General features: G+C 40.9%; 1 protein-coding gene across 2 annotated transcripts in view; it reads right to left on the bottom strand.

Annotated features, from left to right (window-relative positions):
* Window positions 1-25,268, bottom strand: part of CUBN (cubilin) — a 290,819-nt gene that overhangs the window by 145,545 nt on the left and 120,006 nt on the right. For both annotated transcript variants that reach the window (XM_021675689.2, XM_021675690.2), the window contains 3 exons: window positions 14,604-14,785; window positions 8,087-8,261; window positions 5,545-5,714 (listed from right to left, as the gene is read on the bottom strand). In XM_021675689.2, the coding sequence (XP_021531364.2) occupies window positions 5,545-5,714; window positions 8,087-8,261; window positions 14,604-14,785 (527 nt within the window). The remainder of the gene's footprint in view (window positions 1-5,544; window positions 5,715-8,086; window positions 8,262-14,603; window positions 14,786-25,268) is intronic.

Genomic DNA, 25,268 nt, shown 5'->3' with positions numbered 1-25,268 from the left:
TAGCTGGTTCTTTTTCACATCGCAATGTCACTTTCTATAGTATGCAGTTCCTTGCTGAAAGTTTTCAGTTTGACTTTTCATGAGTTGAGTAATCACAGTTGTTTAGCAAGTGTGCCAGGTACTTTAGTATCTGGCATGTTAGTGGATTCGTTGCTATTACCTCTTACCCATATCATGTCTCATTTTTGTTATATTGTCCCCTCATGTAAATGACTATCTTTGATAGCGTGTTGGTGATACAGACAGGATGCAGGGAAATACTAGGTATAAGAGGGCAGTTCCCCAGCAAAGGTCACTCTCAAGCCTGGAAATCCATGGCCCTAAATGGGAACCAGTATTCCTGTTTCCATGCTCAAATGTTGCCTTTTGGCCTGCCACACCCCCTATCCTGTACTCATATAAACCCCAAAACCCAGGCTTCATGAGCAGACAAGCAGATGAGGAGATGAACAGAAGAGCAGAGGAGCAGAAGAGCAGCACAGCAGAGAAAGAGAGAAGAGAAGGAGCATCTGAACGTTGAGAGGAGTTCAGGCAGGGACAGCCAGAGAGGAAATTGGCCATGGGACAACAGAACTCTAGGGGGAGGATCATCTTCCCATTCCACCCCCTTTCCAGCTCCCCATTCATCCCACTGGGAGCCATTTCCATCATCCAATAAAACCCCCACCTTCACCATCCTTCAAGTCTATGTGTGACCTGATTCTTCCTGGACACCAAACAAGAACCCAGGTACCAAGAGGACACTGATCTGGTTAACACTTAAGTCATCTGAGGATGGTAGAGCTAAAAGAGCACTGTAGCATGCCCACTAAGGCTTCAGGAGTTGCAGGCACCCACCCCTAGATGCTACCATGGGGCCTGGAGCCCAAGAGTGCTCGCCCTGACTCCTGCACCTGCCTCTCTGCATGCTCCCCAACCCATAAGGAGTTTGAGCACGCAGTGCCTGAACAGATGAGACACACCCTTGTCGCATGCCCTGTGAGGGGGTTAGAGAACTCTCCCATTTCATTGGCTATTACACATGAAAAATTATAGGTAGAAATAATGTCCAGAATGCTATTGTTTCTCTTTGAAGAAGGCTTTAAGTTGCTTTTGTGGATGCCCAGTGCCCAGATGCAGGAGAAATACAGGATTCACTCTCATTATTCCATGGCTTCAGATTTTGGGGGTCCACTCAGGTAACTCAAACATTGGATGCAGTCTCGGTGAAGGCTGTTTTCCTTTCATTTTACCTAAGATACAAATGGTTTGCCAAGACTGCCACCCTAAGAAAGGCTAGACTCAAACTTTGGTCCTCTTCGTCCTGAGAGGCTCTCAGAAGAGCTGCTAAATCCTTGTGGATCAGTAAATGCCCTGTAGGCAAAAATGGTCCTAAAGACTGGACTCAAACCTCTCTCAGATATTCACTCTGAAATTTTACAATACCTCATGAGCCATTTGCTACATTTAGAAAGATGTTTGTAAATGTTTTCCAAAATCTCTAAATGGTCTTTGTCAGGAGAGTGGGTAAATGTTCTACACTTTCAGTCTGCATGGTGCTTTGCCAACTTAGACTCTGAAGACTCACTTGGTTGGTTAATATATAGTGATAAATAAATTGAACTTTCATTAGTAACCTAATCTTGTAAAACAACATTAATATCATGCCATTAGAATGGGTTACTTGGGAAAATGTAAAACAACCTTTGAGTTTTCTTGAGGTAAATTTGAAAGAAGCTAGCCAGTTGGAATTTGTGTAGGAAACTATCGGGAAGCTAAAATAGAAAGATCCAGTAACCAAGAGAATCTGGTTTGTATTTGAATGAAATGCCGATAAATACAAATGAAAGATTAAAAATGTTTTGTTAGAAAATCAGGTAGTCCAGCACAAGATAAGGCTGCCCTCTCTAGCCACTCCTATCAACATGGTATTGGAAGTTCTGGCAACGGGGAATCAGGCAAGAGAAATAAATAAAGTGTATTCAAATAGGAAGTGAGCAAGTCAAATTGTCTATGTTTGCAGATGACATGATTGTATATTTAGAAAACTCCATCATCCCAGCCCAAAATCTTCTTAAGCTGATAAGCAACTTCAGCAAAGTCTCAGGATACAAAAATCAATGCACAAAAATCATAAGCATTCCTATACACCAATAATAGACAAACAAATCATGAGTAAACTCCCATTCACAATTGCTACAAAGAGAATAAAATAGCTAGGAATATAACTTACAAGGGATGTGAAGGATCTCTTCAAGGCGAACTACAAACCACTGCTCAAGGAAATAAGAGAGTACACAAACAAATGAAAAAACATTCCATGCACATGGATAGGAAGAATTGATATCATGAAAATGGCCATAATGCCCAAAGTAATTTATAGATTCAATGCTATCCCCATCAAGCTACCATTGACTTTCTTCACAGAATTAGAAAAAACTACTTTAAATTTCATATGTAGCCAAAAAAAAGCCCATATAGCCAAGACAATCATAAGCAAAAGGAACAAAGCTGGAGACATCATGCTACCTGACTTCAAACTATATTACAAGGCTACAGTAACCAAAACAGCATGGTACTGGTACCAAAACAGACCAATGGAACAGAACAGAGGCCTCAGAAATAATGCCACATATCTACAACCAACTGATCTTTGACAAATCTGACAAAAACCAGCAACAGGGAAAGGATTCCCTATTTAATAAATGGTTTTGGGAAAACTGGCCAGCCATATGAAGAAAACTGAAACTGGACTCCTTCCTTACACCTTATATAAAAATTAACTCAAGATGAATTAAAGACTTAAACATAAGACCTAAAACTACAAAAACCTGAGAAGAAAACCTAGGCAATACCATTCAGCATTTGGGCATGGGCAAAGACTTCATGACTTAAACACCAAAATGAATGGCAACAAAAGCCAAAATAGACAAATAGGATCTAATTAAACTAAAGAGCTTCTGCATAGCAAAAACAAAACAAAACAAAACAACACTATCATCAGAGTGAACAGGCAACCTATAAATGGGAGAAAATTTTTGCAATCTATACATCTGACAAAGGGCTAATATCCCGAATATACAAAGAACTTAAACAAATTTATAAGAAAAAAATAACAACTCTGTCAAAAAGCAGGCAAAGGATATGAACAGACACTTCTCAAAAGAAGACATTTATGTGGCCAACAAACATGAAGAAAAGCTCATTATCACTGGACATTAGAGAAATGGAAATCAAAACCACAGTGAGATACCATCTCACACCAGTTAGAATGGCGATCATTAAAAAGTCAGGAAACAACAGATGCTGGAAAGAATGTGGGAAAATAGGAATGCTTTTATTCTGTTGGTGGGAGTGTAGATTAGTTCGACCATTATGGAAGATAATGTGGCGATTCCTCAAGGATCTAGAACCAGAAATATGATTTGACCCAGCAATATCATTACTGGGTATATACCCAAAGGATTATAAATCATTCTACTTTAAAGACACATGCACATGTATGTTTATTGTGGCACTATTCACAATAGCAAAGACTCAGAACCAACCCAAATGTCCATAAATGATAGCCTGGATAAAGAAGTTGTGGCACACATACACCATGGAATACCATGCAGCCATAAAAAAGGATGAGTTCACATCCTTTGCACGGACATGGATGAAGCTGGAAACCATCATTCTCAGCAAAGTAACACAGGAACAGAAAACCAAACACCTCATGTTCTCACTCATAAGTGGAAGCTGAACAATGAGAACACATGGACACAAGGAGGAGAACATCACACACTGGGGCCTGTTGAAGGGTGGCGAGCCAGGGAAGGGAGAGTATTAGGAGAAATACCTAATGTAGATGACAGGTTGATGGGTACAGCAAACCACCATGGCACGTGTCTACCTATGTAACAAACATGCACGTTCTGCACCTGTATCCCAGAACTTAAAGTATAATGATAATATAATAATAAAGAAAATCAGGTAGCCAAAAATTTAAAAACAGAAAGAATGAAGAAACCTTCCAAAGAAAACTTTATTCACTCTCACATTAAGTGCAAAGCATTAGTTTCAGGTAGGAATGCATTAAAAGCGTTGGTAGCAGTGATGGGACAGGAGGCAGGAAAATGCTTGGTTGAAGAGGGTGGGGTCCCTGGTGAGTGCTCCACCCTCAAGCCTGGACCTGCTGCCCAAAGTGAGAACCATCCCTGTTTTCCCACCCAAATGTTGCCTTTTGGCCTGCCCTGCCCCCATCCTGTGCCCATAAGAACCCCAAGCCCCAGACTCAGCAGACACATACACACAGAAGAGAGAAGTGTCTGAACGTCAGGAGAAGAAGGAGCTGGACATCGGAGACTATGGTCAGAGAGGAGTCTGGCTAAGGAAGGCTAGATTCCAGGGGAAGATTATCTTCTCACTCTATCCCCTTTCAAGCTCCCCTTCCTGCTGAGACCCACTCCCACCTCTCAGTAACGTTCTCCACATTCACCACCCTTCAATTTGTTCATGTGACTTGATTCTTTCTGGACACCAGCCAAGAACTCGGGTACCAAGAGGGCAGGGTGTAAAAGGCTGTCACCCTGACCCTCCACTGAGCTGGTTAACACTTAGCCATCCAGAGAGAGCAAATGCTAAAAGAGCACTGATTGTAACAAATGCCTTCTGGGGCTCAGGGGTCGCAGACACCCTCTCCCTGACGGCAGAGCTAAGAGCACTGTAACATGCTTGGATGCTGCCATGGGGCCTACAGAGAGTCTGCTTCCTCCAGAGAGGAGTGACTAGCCAGTTCCAGTGTCGGTTTACCCAGTTCCTGCATTCATCTGCTTGTGTGTTCCCTTCTGTAAGGAATTCGGCTTGGCAGTAAATAAGCCACACCCTTTGCAAGTCCGGTGAAGGAGTCAAGGAACCTCTCCTGTCTCAGTAGCAGAACTTTTTTGTCATCTGACTAACTCATAGCCATATTCCTTCTCCTCCACTCCATCTCCCAACTTATTCTATTAGAACATGGATTTGTTCAACTAGCAAATCAAGATACCCTGGTCTCCAGAAAAGCAGAATCCTGTGAAAATCCCAGAGGCTTAATAATAATTAATCTAAAGCATTCATGATAAACCTATTCTATGATACTTTCTGGATCTCTTTTGAGGTCAGTTCTGGCTAATGATCTATCAGAGGGCTTTTGTGGAAATTTTGCGTTCCTTATTAAAAGAAACACACACAAAACAGAAATGGATAACACTGTTTCTTCTTCCTTTTTTCAGAGGCAGACTCACGTAGGACATTCAGATAAAAACCACTGCAGTCATTTTTTGACCATGAAGTAACAATACGATGAAAAGCCAACACACTAATAATGGTAGAGCAGAAACTGACTTGCTAAACAAACCTTGAGATTACCTATTTCCTGATTTGTTTTTAGATAAAACTCAATGTCCTTATATTTTAAGTTGCTAATAGTTGGATTTCCTATTATTTGACATTGAAAACACCCATAAGTAATCCATTCACTAAATATATGGCAGTGTTTTGACCCAAGTTTCACTGGAGACAATGCTTGAAATTTACATCACTTACCATAATACAAGAGTCCTGTGGTTCAAGGTCAAAGTCAGTGAAGTTCAAGAGAACACGGTGATTTCTGTCAACCCGAATGACCCAAGAACAGTCTGTGTTGCTCCTATAAGGACTGGGGTAATTTGGAGAATGAATCTCTCCACTGGGAGCCTGGAAAATCCCACCACAACCTGGAAGTGGGAAACACAGTTATTTCATGAAAGGAATATGGATGCATTAAAATAATCCATTACCTGGTAGTACGGATCAATGTATTACTTTGCTTGACTATTAGTTTTAGTTAGTCTATGCTAAAAATGCTGAGGAACTTGATATCCACATTAAGTCATTTATCTCAACAGAATAAGAAGGGATGACATGGATGATTCTAAGAAAATACTTCAAACACTGAAAATACAGATGACAAAAGTTATTTTTAAAAATAATTCAAAGGAAATGCAAATGTAACCACGTTTTCACAAAGCCATGGAACACTGCTTTTTCATTGTCCTCTAAAAATATAGCATACTGGACAAATAACATGTTTCCTTCCAAGAATTGTGATAATCTAGTAGTGCGTGCACTTTGGGAGGCCGAGGCGGGTGGATCACAAGGTCGAGAGATCGAGACCATCCTGGTCAACATTGTGAAACCCCGTCTCTACTAATACAAAAAAAAATTAGCTGGGCATGGTGGTGCGTGCCTGTAATCCCAGCTACTCAGGAGGCTGAGGCAGGAGAATTGCCTGAACCCAGGAGGCGGAGGTTGCGGTGAGCCGAGATCGCGCCATTGCACTCCAGCCTGGGTAACAAGAGCGAGACTCCGTCTCAAAAAAAAAAAAAAAAAAAAAAAAAAAAAAAAAAAAAATTCAGTATTCTGGATATAGTACAGTTACTTAGGTTTTTAAAAATTCCTATGCTGTTATCAAATACCTGTTTGTACAATGTCTTCTCTATGACCAATCATTTCTTGAATTTATAATATAAACCAATAATATAAAAATTTGGCACTGTTTTCTTTTCTTTTTTGAGACAGAGTCTTGCTCTGTCGCCCAGGCTGGAGTGCAATGGTAGACTCTTGGCTCACTGCAACCTCCACCTCCCGGGTTCAAGCAATTCTCCTGTCTCAGCCTCCCAAGTAGCTGGGATTACAGGTGTGCACCACCACACCTGGCTAATTTTTGTATTTTTTTAAGTAGAGTCCAGGTTTCACCATGTTGGTCAGGCTGGTCTTGAACCCCTGACCTCGTGATCCACCCGCCTCGGCCTCTCAAAGTGTTGGGATTACAGGCGTGAGCCACTGCACCAAGCTTGTCACCGTTTTCTAATAATGGAGAATCATTTAGGATAATCTAAACAGTGTGTGTGTGTGTGTGTGTGTGTGTGTGTGTGTACAGGTGTGTGTGTGCATGTGCGTATGTGTGTGTGTGAGAGAGAGTGTATATTTAAATTAACTTTAGGAGAGAGCTCTTAAATAGCTACTATGTTATGGTAGAGTCGAGAGTTGAAGAAGTGTGGCCATAAGGTAACCTGGGAGCACATATGTGCTTTGACATTTTCTTTTCTTTCTTTCTTTCTTTTTTTTTTTTTTTGAGACAGAATCTTGCTCTGTCGCCATGCTGGAGTACAGTGGCATGATCTCAGCTCACTGCAACCTCCTCCTGGGTTCAAACAATTCCCTTGCCTCAGCTTCCTGAGTAGCTGGGATTGCAGGCATGCGCCACCACCACACCCAGCTAGTTTTTTTTTATTTTAGTAGAGATAGGATTTCACCATGTTGGCCGGGATGGTCTCGCTCTTCTGACCTTGTGATCCATCCACCACCACCTCCCAAGTGCTAGGATTACAGGCATGAGCTACCACGCACGACCAACATTTTCTAGCTGTGGAACTTTGGGCAAGTCACTAACCTTTCTAAGCTTCAGTGCCCTCATTGATGACTATATGAAGTGGACTTCCCTCATAAGGTAGTTGTAAGGACTAAAGGAAATAATCCTCATAAAATAGTTAGAAAAGCGGCTGGTATACTGTAAGCATTCTGCAAATGTGGCTGTCACTAGTAGTTGTATATGCTAACATCTGTTAAAATATTTCGTGCCATAGTTTGTTACTATACTTTAACAACAGGCAATTTATTTAGACTTCCTAAAATCTTGGGCAGAAAGTCACTATATAGCATACAGTAATTCCTTGGAATTCACCAATTTAATGTTTGCAAGTTTGCTATTTGCCAAGAATCCAAAGGTCTGTACTGTGGCATGAGATATGGAGGCTGGTTCAGAGGTACAATCCGCTGGAGAGTAGGTCTGGCCTATTACCCTAGCTCCACTCTCACCATGGACTTACACACTTACATTCTTGTTTTCACATACATGGTGACCCTTAGGAGATTAAACGATCACGTTTTTTAGGGAAGAGTATATGTCAGGTCTTAGTAGACTTCCCTTTGGGAAGTCACTAAGTTATCGATCAGAGTGTAGCCTTCATACATTTTCCCAAACATTTCATGAAATTTAACGAGGGCTCAGCTTCAGTACTTTAGGATGCCTCCTTTTTTCACTCACCTCCAGGGACTGCTTGCCAGGAAGCATTGAAGCCTCTCCCATTTATAGATAAGTCGGTCTTGAATCGAATTGCTAGCTCATTTCCAGTGCTGGAGACTTGCATGGGGTTCTCAGGTGATCTCTGGGTACACAATTGGGCTATTCTGGGAGAGTGGAAATCGGGGCCTCCATAGATCTAACATGGAATGTAGGAAAGAAGACTTAAAAAGATATTTTAAGTAATTAACATGCCCTTCCCCTGCCTCATGTTAACCCCTGGCTCCTTGGGTTCTATGACAATTAGAGATCGAAATCTCAGCCTCCCTGGGTGTGGATGCACTGATGCCCTATAAACTTGAGCTGAGTTTTCAGAGGCACTCGCTCTGCCTTAGGAACACACAAGTTCAATCGCAATCATGAAATGCCTGCTTGTTTCATCAGCCAGGATTGCAGAAGAAGACAGTATAGATTATTCCAGAATCTTTCCTATCTCTTCTTTTTGTTTATTTCATGTCTTCATGGGATTTCCCGCTTTCTCTAACAGAAACAGGGCAGATCATACAGTATTAAGCCTAGTCTTCTGAATTTTGGGACACATTTAAGAAAAGAAGAAATTTCTGATCTTCTAACTCTTACAGGCACATGATTAGTCTTAGCATAAAGTCATTGTGTTATGAAAGTTGAGTTTACTGAAGGCTACCAATATCTCAGTTATATTTTTAGGAATTTCCACCTACCATGAAAACTGAACCACACATACATTATAATGCGCATGCTTCTCCAGGAGTGGAAATCCAGCTCTCTGGGTGTGTTTTAGAGCCTAAGAAAGGGGATGCTATGTACCTTCCCTGTGCCTGCTTCCAGCACACCCACGCCCAGAAACCTGACCAAGTGCACCCCACTTTTCTGCTGAGAGTTTGCCCTAGACTCTGCCTTAGTCTCTAGATGGCTCCTTCTGATACAGACAGGAGACAGGGAAATATGGGGTAGAAGAGGACAGTTGCCTGGCAAAGGCCCCACCCCCAAGCCTGGAAACCCATGACCCTGAATGGGGACAGGCACTTCTGTTTTCACACGCAAATGTCGCCATTTGGCCTATCATGTCCCCATATCCTGTACCCATATAAACCTCCAACCCCAGGCTCCATGAGCAGATGAGCAGATGAACAGAAGAGCAGAGGAGGAGAATGAGAAAGAAGGAGGAGCAAATGAACACTGAGAGGAGCTTGGCTGGGGACACTCGGATAGGAGATCATCCATGGGACAGCCAAACTTCAGGGGGATGATCATCTTTCCACTCCATCCCCTTTCTAGCTCCCCATCCGTCCCACTGACAGCTACCTCTATTACCCAATAAAATCCCCACATTCGCCATCCTTCAAGTCCGTGTGTGACCTAATTCTTTCTGGATGCTGGACAAGATCCTGGGTACCAAGAGGCACTGAGCTGGTTAACACTTAAGCCATCTGTGGAAAGCAGAGCTAAAAGAACACTGTAGCATGCCCATGGGGGCTTTGAGAGTCACAGGCACCCACCGCTAGACCTTACCATGGAGAGCATCTTGCCTGGGTTCCTGCATCTGCCAGTCTGCATGCACCCCCTCCCATAAAGGATTTGAAGGCACCACAGCTGAACAGATGAGCCACACCCCTGTCACACGACCTGCAGGTAGATGATCAGGGAACTTTCCCATTTCACTTCTAGATCTATCACACATGACTTCAAACCATGTAGGCTCCTCCAAATCTGCCAAACTGTCTGTATAACTGGAATCCAATACCCCAGTGACACAGTCCTCTGGAAAGGGTTCTCTTTGGCTCGCTCAGGGCATCTTGCAGTCAAGGATAGTCCAGGCCAGGCCTCCAGGAGGCCTTACAGATGGGTTTCTCAGTCTCCTCTGGGTCCTGCTTATCTCCTGTATATATGTGCGGAACTGGGAAGGGTGGCGAAGGGAGGATGAAAATCAAATAGAAGATGCTGATACCTCATCTTCAGGTCTCTTCAAACTTCAATTTGTAAAAGAAAGACCATCTTTGGAGACAGTTTTCAGGGACACTGGTATCTGAGACCTTCACAACTGCACACTTAGTCCTCATGTACAGGCACTCAGAGCCAGAGCCAGGAAGGCAGCTCTCAGGGGGATCTGGGTGCAACATCTTCCCACCCTCCCTCTGTGCCTTTCCTGACCCATTCCTCAGCACCCCCAGCCCTTGCCCACCCTCAGGGCCCACTGCTGACTGATAGGAAAATCACTCAAGTGTTCTCTGGGGAGAAGAAGTGAGAACAAGAAGCCTGCTTTGGGGAGGAGTGTGTGATTTGAATGTATAATGATTTCTTTGTCTGATTAATTCCCCCCAGCCATCCGGGAAAGGCCAAAATGAATGAAACTGCTGTTTCACAGAGGGCTGAGCACAAGGACAGTAATTGCAAAGGAATGAAGCAGACCAACTGCTTCAGGCGTATTTTTATTAGGAGGAGCTGATGTTTGTGCACTCCCCCCAAGTCCATCCAAAGCAGGACTTTAGGAAGAGCCCTGTGTGGCCCCTGGTGCGTACACATATGTAAATGGCAGAAGCAAACTTGCTTGGTGCGTACAGCTAGCTTTCTTTCCCATTTTCAAGATCTCCCTACCCCCTTGGCTAGGGCACAGTCCTCAGAGCATGAAACTGATAGCATGTGCTCACAATCACCCAAGCCCAATCAATAACACATATTTGGAGAGACCGCTGAGCCCAAGTGTTAAGTTCTAACAAAGAAAACTCGCACGTCAGCAAAATATTCTTTGTTTTCTCTGCTCATACGTCCCCTTGAGATCACAAACATAATGGGTATGGGTTGGCTGGACTTAGAAGCCTGTAGAAGAATAAACACTGCCACTTTGGACATTATTTGCTTCCCTTCTTGCAAGGCTAAGCTCACAAAAGCCCATGGCAGAGAGGCCAGACCGAGCTAACTGTCCACACCAAGCAATTGTCTTCGTTTACTGCCCTAAGGAGTGGATTTCCTTTTCTGCCTGATGCCAGTTCAGAATCTCTCTAAAGAGCTTTTAAAGAGATTAAAGTAAAATCAGGCGGAGTGTTTCCATGACTGAAACAATGGTCCTTCCGGCTTCCACAAATAAAACTGATAGTTAGCACATGACTCTTCAAAAGAAAGAAAAGCTGGAAAAAATTTCAGGGCATGGTTCATTCAACTACAGCATATGACTAAACTCTGGGGGCAAAAGAAGTGGTCTGATGATCAGAGATTTAAAAATGTGTTTTAGGGAATGCTCCGGATGGAGAACATTTCAAAGCCTATGGTTTTAATCTGTTTTGAACGTTTCTTTCTGCTCTGTTAGCTCCATTTATTGTTGCAATCAAGTCAGCATTCCGGGGTTATGAGTAACCAAACAGCTGCTGCTTTTTGCAATGAGCCACTTTCTGGACACTGATTTTTGAGGGGGAAAATGGCTCCTGAATAAATTTTGTGAAACCCAGATAAGCTCAATATTTACTAACGGTAAGGCCCCACCTGACTACACTCAGGTGCAGGCTGAGAAAGTCAGCAAAGTTTTGAGATCACATGACCCCCATGGGTAACAGACTTTAAACCCACCACTAACATGTTATCAGCAGCTAGGGAGGGATGAAAAAAACCATTCCACTGCCATTAGCCCAAATTTATTACAGTATTTTCCAAATGAGTTGAGCATTTGCAGAAAAGCAAAACAAGGCTTTTGAATAAAATGTCAGAGGGTTGCTCATTTCAAGTTTCAGAAAAAAAACTTTCTCCAAATATTTAAGGGCCTCCAATTAGTCCCTCAAATCCTGCTTTTGGTGGAACATGGAGGTCACTGCTTACCATAAGCGGTGCCATGCCAGCTTATCATAATAAAAATAAGCCCCAAGCAGACTGTGCATCTTATCACAGCCATTTCTGTGAGGCACAGGGCTCTCCTTGGAGGCTGCTTCTGCCTGGAGTCCCTGATTTTATCCCTTAGGCCCCAGGCCTGCTTGCAGGGAACACCCCCTGTCTCTACTTTTTCCTGTAACGGCTGTGACAAAACCCGAAACACAATGAGCCCATTTACATTTTGCCAAGTGGGCAACAATCACATGCACTTTGGAATATGAAAATAAAGGGTTTGGAACATTGCACATAGCTGTGGAAGATCTGCCGCCAGCGCTTTGTAAGTGATAAGGGGTTTTATGCAACCAAGCAATATCCTTGCTGGCGAGCGAGGCCATCTGAACATTCTGCACATGGATACTAGTCCTCCTTTGAGTTGTGAGTGTGAATTTCAGGAGGCACCTTGTTTCTCCTCTGAGATGGAGTCATGACTTGGCAGCAGTCCCTCCATGAAGACTTACCAGTTCTATCTGATTTCATTTGCTGTAGCTCTATCATCAGACAATAGTAGTTTATTATTAGTAAACTACTGGAGAGCTACAGTAAATAAAATTGGAGATAGAAATGGTAAGTCGGCCGGGCGCGGTGGCTCACGCCTGTAATCCCAGCACTTTGGGAGGCCGAGGCGGGTGGATCACAAGGTCAAGAGATCAAGACCATCCTGGTCAATATGGTGAAACCCCGTCTCTACTAAAAATACAAAAAATTAGTTGGGCATGGTGGCGTCTGCCTGTAATCCCAGCTACTCAGGAGGCTAAGGCAGGAGAATTGCCTGAATCCAGGAGGCGGAGGTTGCGGTGAGCCGAGATCGCGCCATTGCACTCCGGCCTGGGTAACAAGAACGAAACTCCGTCTCAAAAAAAAAAAAAAAAAAAAAAAAAAAAGAAATGGTAAGTCTTTTAGAGCTACTAAAAGTAATTCCTAGCGACTCTCACTGAGGGGATGACTTTAGAACTCCATTTCTTTTCAAGATAAGAACTTGTTTTATAATTAAAGTTTTTGTTAAAGTTTCCTGTAAAGTCCATACTACTCGTATCGACCCCTTGCACCCTGCACCCATCTGCAGTCTCAGGCTTTACTGGAGTGTTGAGCAGTGATTGGCTTCAGTTATTAGCTCTTCCACTCCCTTTCCATGTGGTCACGAAAAAGACCATTAAACTTTTTGACCCTTGGCTGTGTAATGGGAATACAATTCCCCTCTTAACTCATGGAACGATTTAATGTTTAAATAAGAACATGGAGGTAAAAATTCCTTTGTAAAATACCCTAAATGTGCATTATTATGGTGTGTCAATCACAGATTTTGGCGCTTTCATTCATTCCACAAACATTGATTGAGTGTTTACTATTTTTCAGGTACTCTGTGGAGCTGGGAATGGAGCAGTAAAACAAAGCACACAAACATCTAGCCTTATGGAATTTAGGTTCTAATGGATGTAGAATCCCTGTCATGCTGTGCCACAGCAGTCCGTAAAGCCAAGGTGATAGGATTTTGTGTGTATTTGGAAGACATTAAAGTTTGCGGACAGGTCAGAGTTCAAAGTTCTAAACTTTATATATACACACACACATATACACATATGTATATATACGTATGTATTACATATATGCAAACGTAGCATATTACATAATTATGTAGTATATTATATACTTACATTATAAACTATTATACTTATTGTGATTATTATTATAATTTATAATGTAAGTAAACAATATGCTATATAATTATGTAATATATTACATGTATTTGGGACATCTATATATGTTATATAATTATATAAAACTATTACATAAATAATATAATTATATAGTATATTATTTAATTATAACAAATTATATTTATGTTATAAACTATAACAAAATATTTTTAAAATGTACTAAAATACACACACACACACACAGATGCATGCACACACACACAAACATATTCTAATGACTAGTATCCTGCAATTAAAAATTGATTATAATAAACTTTTGGGCCCAAGATTCTGAAAGACTATTTTAATGATCCAAGACACACCTTTTGCAGCAGTGCTGGATAAGTTTTCCTCTTCCAATGCCTCCTGCTACCTTGGTGGCCATTGTTTCACAAAAGCCCTCTGCAGCAGATGGCCCTGGCCCCTTGAAGAGCAGCGGCCTCTGGCAGGCCGTCCCTATGCTTGTCAGTGCCCATTCTCTATGCTCCGCCACAAGAATGCACTTTCTGAGGGAGCTTCCTCAGGCTGCAAGTGTGAGGTGTTGGCCATCCCAAGCGCAATCCTTACCAGTGGGAACCAGAGTTGGGGGACCAGTGCCTTTGCAGCTGCCCTTCAGAGAGTCCCAGCAGACAGAGCCCAAGGTGCCCCCAGGGGCTCCCTCTGCTGGCTCCCTCTCCTCCTTTCCTTCACTCATTCTGTCCCGGGCTCCTGCTTCCTGGCATCACCTCCTAACTCAGCTGTAGCCAAGGCCCTCAGGCATTGCTTCAGAGAAACCTGAACTACATATTAATCCCATGTCTACCAAATTATCACCAAAGGGCTGATGCTCATTAAAATGTCTAAGAATAGAACTCTGCTGACTACTGGAAGGAATTTGGAATCTTGGTAGAGTGATTTCCTGTTCTACTCCAAATTTTGGAATGTGCTGAAAAAACCATCTCACTTCCTACCTCCAAGACATCAAAGTTGCATCTTGCATGATACTCCACGTCGAAGTCATGGATGGTGAGCTGAACGCTACTCCCGGGGGCCGTCCTAATGTACCAGATACACTCCTTGTTGGGTGGATACCTGTTGGGGTACCCGGGGCTGCTGAAGGAGCCTGTGGCCCCAGACAGCTCCCCACCACAACCTGTTAAAACAGCAAGGCTCAGTCAGTTCAAAGTGGGCAGCAGCCAATTGAAGATAATTCATAAATTCAACTCACCAAAAGGTAATCAAAAATATACAATGCCTAATTTAGGAGAAAACCATTAAGTTATAATAAAGTTATAATATGCAATTATAAAACAACAAGAAAAATACCATGGCTACAACTTATTAAGTTTATCCTTTCAAAAAAAAAACATGGATTATATATAATTTGGTACAATAATGCTTGATCCTTTTTCTTCCCATATCAAATCTGTATACTTTTTAAAACAATGTCATTCTAGGCCAGGTGCAATGGCTCATGTCTGTCATCCCAGTACTTTGGGAGGCTGAGGCAGGTGGATCACGAGGTCAGGAGATGGAGACCATCCTGGTCAACCTGGTGAAACACTGTCTCTACTAAAATACAAAAAATTAGCCAGGTGTGGTGGTACGTGCCTGTAGTCCCAGCTACTTGGGAGGCTGAGGCAGGGGAATTGCTTGATCCCAGGAAGCGGAGGTTGCAGTGAGCTGAGACTGTGCCACTGCACTCCAACCTGGTGACAGAGAAAGACTCTGTCTCAAAAAAAACAAGGTCATTCTAATTTCAGATTTCATTATAATAAGGTAAGAATTACATAACATAGTAGTAAGTACAACAGACTGTGTGAACCATGCTCATGAACTTCACGTTCCTGGGTCTTCACAGTGTCCTTACACTAATACATTATTGCACAGTCCCATGCAGATCTAAGAACTAGAATTCTAAGTGCTAAAAGTCCTTAGCTTTGTACCAGAGACTGTAGGAAATAAACAAGTAAATGCTACAGGTCCTAACTCAGGAAACTTACATTTTAAAAAAATACAATGGATATATAAAAATCCAACCAAGGAAAAAGACAATAGCATGTGTTTATGAATGTTTATATGTCATGCCTTAGCGATTCAGGCAGACTATGACAATAAATAATTAAATGCTGTAGCCTGCGGCACACAGTAGAATAATGCTGCCTTTCACTGAGTGCTCATATGGGCTTTCCATGTATTTTTTGTTTCAATACTCATAATGATCACATGAGGTAGGTACTCTTAGGATCCATTTCTTAAATGAGCAAAGCAGTGCAAACACAGGTAGAGTGGATTTCCCAAGGTTAATTGACACTAGAACACAACGGAGGTGATCTGGTTGTATCCTAGTACTTCAGTACTGTACTCCACAGGCTCTCACATAGTTTGCAGGAATTCAGACAGAGATTTCAGTATGGAGAGGAAAAGAAAACTTTGCAGAAGAGGTAAAATTTGAGGAAGGCTTATGAGAGGCAAAATTAGAAAAGAAATTAAAATCATCTTGTTTTTCAACAGCAATTTTTGGTGATAAACAAATGTTTTTTTGTTCTGTTAATATTTCTGGGCCTCTTTCTGTGTTTTTTTTGGAATATTCTTTATTGATTGATAAATTCTTTCAATTACCTTCTCTTATCCTTTATCAGGCCTTTTCATGTTTAAAAACAACAGTGTCTCCTTACTTCATTATGAGTATATGCATTTTTCACATGAAGTACCGTGTAATTCATTAAATTACCGTGACTTTAAAAGTAAAACACTAAGTCTGAGATCTTGTCTATCCACTTTATGCAAATTCCTCCTGTACACTGAGCTAGAAGATAAGCTTTTGAAAGTTAAGAAGTTAAAAAAAAAAAATTCTCCCTACAGAATTCCCCACTTTACTGAGAAGCACTGAGAATTCTAAGAATCTTGATTTGGTAAAGAAATCCGACTCTAGCTCAAAGCACCACCATTTTCTTGACTTCTCAGTCTCCATGCACTTGAAAACCTCTGTGTTTTCAGACTTTAAATATATTGCACAGAGCAATATCTTCCCTGTGTCCTACAAAGTTCCCACTTATATTTCTGAAGCCTACAAAAAAAATTTAAAATTATACGTGCTGACGTTGTTTATAGACTACGGTGAATCCTAGAAAAACACAAGTACCGTAAAAAATAAGAAAATATTTGACCTACTACAACAACACATGGCAAATATTCCTGAAGCCAAAATCACCACAGATTGCCCATATCCCCTGAACCATGCCATAGCCCCAGGGAGCACAGGACATTCTGTAACATGATGCTTCCTGAGTGCTGCAACACAGCAGCTCATGTAATTGTGTTAAGATGCACCACCTTTTACTCAAATACACTGTAGGTAAGCAAAGCCTGTTACTCCCATTTTTTTCTCTACTTGAATTTTCAGCTCAGATGGTTCTTTATATCAGTGGTATCAAATAAATTATGAAGTGGAAAAAATCTCGATGAAAATAACTTTATGGGCACATGATATAAAAGATAAGAAGGAAATGAAAGCTTAGATAGCTCATTTCTACATTTTTATTTAGTGTTAGTTCATCAGCCATTCTGATTCCATTTTTTTTTAATCATAGTTGATTCATCTAAAACTCTGTGTAACATTTTTCCATTGTCTTTTCCAATTGTTTTAGGTTTCCTTGTGAATTCCTTTGCAAATAACAGGATACTAATATCCTTCAATTAGTCACTGTAAACTGGAATAGTAATATCAGATTCTTGGCATTCAGTAATGTTTTAAAAAATTACAGTACAGTTATATGGACCCACAGTGTCTTTTTTCCTGATATTTGAAGCAAGTAATAAACAAGGTTTGTTTAATAAACAAAGCAAATTTTTTTTTTAAGTATATCTTGCTCTATTCTCATTAATAGCACCTGTGGATTTTTTTTTTAAAGAGAAACTTACTTACTTCCCTCTTCCCTCCTTCCCTCCTTCCTTCCTTCCTTTCTCTCTCTCTTTCTTGTTTTCTTTCCTTCTTTTTTTTTTTTCTTAGAGATGGGGTTTCACCATGTTGGTCAGGCTGGTCTGTAACTCCTGACCTCAGGTGATCTACCCACCTTGACCACCCAAAGTGCTAGGATTACAGGTGTAAGCCACTGTGCCTGGCCAAGAAATTTCAATTTTATAAGTGATAGTCTGTCAGGAAAAATATTGTATAGTTATGAGAAAGAGAGAAAGAAACTGTTAGGCTTGAAAACTCTGAAGTTTTTTTTCTCCTTCATGCTCTCACTACCTCTGAGGTGTAACATATCAAAAGGTAACATTTGATTTATAAGTTGACAGCAAATGCAAAATATAATAGATTAATTTAGTGGTACTTTTTGGTCAAAATTGTAAAGTACTAGGAGGTAAACTTAATTCTGATAATTATGGTAGAAACTTAACTCTTTGTATTTTTAAAATTTGAACGAGATAAAATAGCTTCCAAATTCCATTTATTTATTCATTCATTCACTCATAAGTGTTTATTGAGCATCTGCCCATAATACAAGCAGTGCTAGAGAAGCCATGTGTATTGAATGTCTCTCGAAAAAAAGAAAGACATTTATAGACATAAAAAGTGCCAATATCCACATGTCTTCTTGCAAATTATTAAAACCTTTTTGCTTTTCCTTCAGTTTACAAAGAGTAATTTCAACAAGTTTTGATTAGAAGAAAACAATCTAAGTTCTATTCTATCTTTTAAATGTTAATTGCTGGTAAATTACAAATGAGAATAAATAACTCATCATGTCATTACCAGTCATATTTGTGACTCTGGATGCATGACAGAGGGATCACAGGCAGGGATGGGAAAAACAGATGGAGAACACAAAAGTCTGGAGATGAAAGAAGTTATATCAACCAATAGCCATTAGGAAATAACACAGGCAGGGATGTTCAGACCACCAACATCCTTCCATCATCCAGTTACCTGTCTGATTGAATGAACAATAAAATGTAAAAGAAATAGAGAATTTTTAAAACTGGACATTCGCAATCTAAAATAGATGACAATGATTTAGAAAAGCCTGTCACAGTCTACATAAAGAAGAGAACTTAAAAGATGAAAATGCCATCCATGTGTGGTAGTTCATGCCTGTAATCCCAGTAGTTGGGAGGCCAAGGCAGGCAGATCACCTAAGGTCAGGAGTTAGAGACCAGCCTGTCTAACATGGTGAAACCCCATTTCTTCTAAAAATGCAAAATTTAGCCTGGTGTGGTGGTACGCGCCTGTAATTCCAGCTACTAGGGAGGCTGACGCAGGAGAATTGCTTGAACCCAGGAGGTGGAAGCTGCGATGAGCCAAGAGCGGGCCACTGCACTCCAGCCTGGGAGACAGGGCGAGACTCTGTCTCAAAAATAAAAAAGATGAAAATACCAACAAGGAAGAGGACAGTGACATGAAGAATAAAGAGTTTTGAGAGAAACAGACACAGTGGCTCTTTGCTGCTTTAGTAAGAGAAAGTTTTCATAGAGTAGACATGATTTTAAAACTGCTTAATTGGCATGTTAGATTGCAAAGCTTTTGGAAATGCTATAGTGTAACAGAGGAAACATGGACTGTAGCTTCAGACAAATGAGCTCCAAAACTGGCTGTGATAGTTCTTAGATAAGCAATCTAACCTTTCCAATCTTCAGTTCTTTCATCTATAGCCATATGAATACTTAATTCATAGGATTGCTACATATAATAAATGAAAAAAATCCAAGGATTTTAGCCAACTGTTATACATATCATAATCCTTCTATATCTGTTGTGCATTCTATCTTTACTTTTTTTTTTTTTTTAACTTTTTTCTTTTGAAACAGGGTCTTGCTATATTGCCCAGGCTGGTCTTGAACTCCTGAGCTCAAGTGATCCTCCCAAAGTGCTGGTATGAGGTTAGGAATTCAAGACCAGCCTGGGCAATATAACAAGTCCCTGTTTCAAAAGAAAAAAGTCCAACATGGTGAAACCCTGTCTCCACTAAAAATGAAAAAACTAGCCGAGCGTGGTGGTGCGCAGGTATGAGCCCCCATACCTGGCCCTGTTTTGTATCTTAACAAGACTTTTATCCCCAGATACAAGACAAAGACTTGGAGCTAGAAGAAGAATTACTGGCTAAAAAGCCATGGTGAATGGCTAGAGAGGAGGTAAGAAACTGGTTGTTCATTAAGCTGCACAAAATTTTTTTAAAAGACAATCCATATTTGTATGGTGGTTCAGTCTCGAAGTGCTTTTATTTGAATTATTTTTATTCAAAATGCATTATTTTACTTGAAATTAACCATGACAACATGAGGCAGGTAACAATGATAATGTCAGGCCCACTGTAGCGGGTGAGCAAAGTGAGGTTCCAGAAAGCTGTGGAACTTATATCACTTAGCGAATGGCAAATGTGGGTGCAGAACCCTATTCTGACACCAACCCTCCCCCTCCCTAGCCTCCACTTGTGTGTTCTCTCTCCCCTATGCCTTGCAGAGAACTTCAGCTCAAAGGCACTAAACTAACGATGTTGAACACTGTCCTCATTACTGTCCTGTCCCTCCACTGAAGACAGTCACCATAGCAACCTGGAAATGTAAACAAAGCAAAAATCTTTTAATTGACTTTGAGGCAAAATCTAACAGAATACATCATTAGACATCAGCTGAACTGGAATAAAATAACGCCCTGAAGAGAATCCTATGTTTTTCAGTTTTAAAGAGTTAATCTTTATAAAAGTTTTAATACTGGTGACTGATCATCTGTTTGACTTGATTTTCCTCCAGACTCCTGGTCATCAGCTGAAAGGAAGTGCTTGCTTTATCTGCAGGAAGCATATTGATCTACTGAACTCATAACAACCAAGAGTTATAAGCCATGGCTAAACCTGCTTACTTGTATAGATAATGTAAAATACTCTCATAAAAGAACTTTACTAATATTGTTTTGGTTTTTGTCCAAAACAAGCCATGAGTTATAAAATTCCAGCACTGAAACATTTGATAATAATCTCTTATGTAGGTACTATCTTTAAGTTCGTATCTGTGTGTTTTGAATAAGAGCTTTAATAAAAGCAAACCAGCAATGAAACGGCTAAATGGAATCTGAGGCACAAAATTTAAAAAGTAAATGCTGCATTGCTCTGTGACTGCACAAATCCAGTCACTGCTTTGCACCAGAAACTATATGCCATAAACTGATGGCATCAGGAGGAATGACAGACAGCTTGAAAGTCCAAGGAGGATGGGAGAAAAGGAAGACAGAAGGGAGCCAACACGGACACCCTCACACCCTTATCCTTTCATTCCTAAAGGCAATGCCTGATAAATCAGCAGTTGCTGTTAAAAAACAAAGCCAAAAGCCAAGGGACAGTAAAAGAGAATGAAATTTTAAATATAATTAATGATGATGTTCACATACTTCATTAAAATGGTCAATTTATATTTTAATAGTTTTTTCTATAACTTAAAAATAAAAACTCTTTTCGTTTTATAAGACCTTGAGATGTGCCTCACTGGTGAGGATGGTTTGCCTTCATTGTGTAAAAACGTAGCTTGTGGGCCAGGCGTGGTGACACATGCCTGTAATCCCAGCACCTTTGGAGGCTGAGGTGGGTGGATCACAAGGTCAAGAGATCGAGACCATCCTGGCCAACATGGTGAAACCCTGTCTCTACTAAAAACACAAAAAATTAGCTGGGCATGGTGACGTGTGCCTTTAGTCCCAGCTACTCAGGAGGCTGAGGCAGGAGAATCACTTGAACATGGGAGGCGGAAGTTACAGTGAGCTGAGATCATGCCACTGTACTCCAGCCTGGCAACAGAGTGAGACTCAATCTCAAACAAACAAACAAACAAAGGCGGCTTGTGGAGGGAGGGAGGACACAGAGAGAAACTGCCAGCAAGGACTCTTTTGGTAAGGCAGGTGTGATGTGAACTGGTAACTAAGCGCTCGAATCTGGGGAAGGCCCAATCCAAGGCAAGGTGAACTATTTCCTGGAGTGAGCACACAGACCTCACTTCTGATATATCTATGAAACATAAAATCATGTAAAATGACCAAAGCTGTCCAAAGGTGACTGGCATGTAATGAGAACCACAAAAAGTCAGTAATTCCTGGTTTGATGTTAACAGTTAATTCCCCAACATTTCACAGGTGTATGGCCAAGTGATAGGCATCTGTCTTACTAGGGTCACTAGTCCTCTTTGAATACAAGGCCAAGGGTGGAGCTCCTCAAATTCATAAGGACATGAAGCATTTGCAGATGAATTTTCTGGGGGATTTGGTGAGTTTGCATGTATTCTGTGAGGATAGGGACACAAACTGGAGTGATCACAAGATGAAATCAGAGAAGAAAATCAAGTAATATAAAGGCCAAGGAACGTAAAATTTCCCTGAGAAAAAACAAGGACCAAAGAAGACAGCAAAAAGGAAGAAGAGGATAAAACATGGTGATTCCAGGAGAGAAGAATGTTGTCCCTGTACTAGATTGAATACTATCCCCTCAGACTTACGCCCACCAGGAACCTGTGAATATAGCCTTTTGCGGGAAAAGGGTCTTGGCAGATGTAATCACGTTAAAATGAGATCATACTGGATTGGGGTGGAACTGGAATCCAATATGCTTGATATCCTTATACGAAGAGGGAAATTTGGTACCAGACACCAAGAAGGAGAAAGATCATGTGTGGATGGAGGCAGAAATCGGAGTTATGCATCTACAGGTCTCAGAAAGCCAAAGACTGCCATCAATCAACAGAAGCTAGAAGAGGCAAGGAGGATCTTCCCGAGGTCTTCAGAGGAATGATCCTGCCAACACCTTGACTTTTGACTTCCAGCCTCCAGAATAAAGTGAATAAATTTCTGTTGTCCCATGCCACTCAGTTTGTGGTATTTAGTTACAGCAGCCCTAGGAAGCTAATATATCTTCATTCTTTTCCTGATAAATGCGGTGGCCAAACTCCCAGGTAGGCACAAAATGGTAATAATTATTTGTGTGGTAGTCAAGGAGTGTGTATTTGTAAACCGACTGTATTCCATCGTGTCATTATTACTTCCTATTTATCATCTTGAGGTTTAGAGGATGGTTGGTCAAGGATAAGATTTTCATAAAAATAGAAAGTCTACTGTTGGAAAAACTAGCAACAAATACAGGGCCAGGTATCGTATCAGGAAGAAATAGGTAAACCCAAGAACTAGGGAGTTAGATCATAATGATTTTAGTATTGGATGGCCAGTAAGGGTTTAGAAAGTTTCATGTTCCATAGAGACTTCTTCCCTGTCCCATATATTGTGATAATCCATTTTATTCGACTAATTTCTACACAGCAATGGATATGAAGTAGAGCATCAGGTTTCGATGGTAGAGACAAAATAAAAAAGAGTGAAAGAGTAAGTCATTGCATGACGTTAGTGACTTGGAAAACAGACACAAGAAGCTTAGAAATCAATGCTGCTCACTGCTATAAAATGACCTTTACATTCCTATACCAGAAGTCATATAAATATTCAGAGTTAAGACTGTGATAGCCATCGGACTATCTGAGACGGCCCAGATCTAAATACTGATCTTTTTCCTATTAGTACCTCATTAAAGAGAAAGAAATCCAAAGGAGCCATAATTTAGGAGAGTTTCTGGGCAACATAAATTTTAATTTCCTGTATACAAAAGGATACTATCTTTCATTTTAACCCAGAGAAATTAGCCAATCTCATCATCTTTTTGCTTTGATTAACCTTATCCATTTCCTTTTAAGCAACTAATTTCAATCAAATTAAAAAATGTTTTCCCAGTAGAAATTCCTTGCTTACAATTCTTCAGGAGAAATCAATCATTCGATGAATCTCTATTCCCTCTCCTTAGATGTTTTTGAAATGATTAAAGACTTCTTAACAAAGTTCAGTATACAAAGATATTAAAAGGAAAGAAATCAGACCAAGACAACGGTACTAATCTCCCCTGAAATAAGTAGTCATGCCTAAGGCTACTGAAAGCTTCTTTATGAAACAAAGACAGAGAAAACATGTTCTCTTTATGCCGTTTCCAAGTTCAACAGTCATACTTCTATTTAGAAGTATTTATTCAAACCTGCATTCCTTCAATTTCATTATTTTGGTACACAGGGCTCTTGCAGGGAAAAGCTCAAAGAGCCACCAGGGCCCCATCCTGCAGCCTCTCCCTAATTCCTTCCCTCACCTCCTCCAACCTCTAACCTTCCCTCTGCAGGGAGTGTACTCCAGCCAGGGAAATGGACAAATGTGGGCAGCACCATGTCCACGGCAGTGGTGTCCTGTGACCCTTCAAACTCTGCCCAGATCTGAGCTTCAAGACTGTTTTCTGATTCTAACACCCCGTGCTGCAGGCCCCTCGCAGGGCAAATCCTGCATCCAGCCAGCCTAGGTCCTTAGCTTAGGGGAAGCAAAACAACTAAAGCAGCCAAATCCTCACAGGCTGCACTCCATCCCCGTGGTCCACCCAGCCCAGCCAAGCTGTTCTGGGGGCAGCCACCCTTTCACTCTTCACTTTAATATAACTTCTCCCTCTTGTAAGCAAGTTTGTCTAACTAAACCTTGGTAACAGACCAGGTGATCGTGGTTTCTCCCAGATCAGTCAATTCCATCAGCAACATACGGCAGCTCCAGAACTGCACTTCATAAATGAGTAATAAAGCGGCAATTGTGTTAAAGGATTGGAAATAACATCAGCTATTTTGAACTTGTCTTTTGCCAAGCCATGCGCCCCTCCTCCCCACCCCTCATATTATTGCTACTTGAACCTGAAGAAAGAATGAATTGTGTCATTTAGTGGGAAGCCTTTGGAACTGATCATCATCTACTTGGGGAAGACTGCATATGCCTCTTAAAAACATTTAATATTATGGGAATTTATAAAATTACCTACTATAAGCTCTGATCTTCTTTGCATTGTAATATCATTTGATCTTTTTTCGCAGTGAAAAGTTGTGGGGAAAAATGATTTGCTTTCAGGCACAGTGGTGCTATTTATTGCATGGGCTTTGAGTTCACCACACACCGGGTTTTGCATTCTGATTCCATTGCTTCGTGGATTCGTCAGTTTGGACATGTTACTTAACTTCTCTCAGGCTCCTTCCTCAGTTTTTCTCATCCATAATATGGGAATGATAATGCTTATTTCAGATAAATATTGGGATGAGATATGAGATCATATTTTTAAATTACACATAATAAGAGTCATGTTTTAAAAAAACATCAACAACAGTAATAGTGAATGAGATATCAATTAAACCAATACACTAAGCATTTAATCATATTTTCATTCACTCTTTATATGGCAATATAGTTTATTTTTATCAGAATTAATATCTTCAGATAAATTTAAGATTACATTTAGGTGGTAAAATCTACATTATTTATCCTGCATTCCTTCAATTTCATTACTTTTGTTTCCAGGGCCAAAATAGTCTATATTTGAGTAGCCTACGTAACTAGGAGGAGAAAAAAATCAGGGACAGGCTGCGTGCGGTGGCTCACATCTGTAATCCCAGCACTTTGGGAGGCCAAGGCAGGCGTATCACAAGGTCAAGAGATTGAGATCATCCTGGCCAGCATGGTGAAACCCTGTCACTACTAAAAATACAAAAATTAGCCGGGCATGGCGGTGCGTGTATGTAATCCCAGCTACTCGGGA

Source organism: Aotus nancymaae, unplaced genomic scaffold (genome assembly GCF_030222135.1).
Source record: "Aotus nancymaae isolate 86718 unplaced genomic scaffold, 86718_ANA_hifiasm-v0.15.2.pri h1tg000077l, whole genome shotgun sequence".
NCBI classification, from domain to species: Eukaryota; Metazoa; Chordata; class Mammalia; order Primates; family Aotidae; genus Aotus; species Aotus nancymaae.
This window is presented reverse-complemented; position numbering and strand designations above follow the sequence as displayed.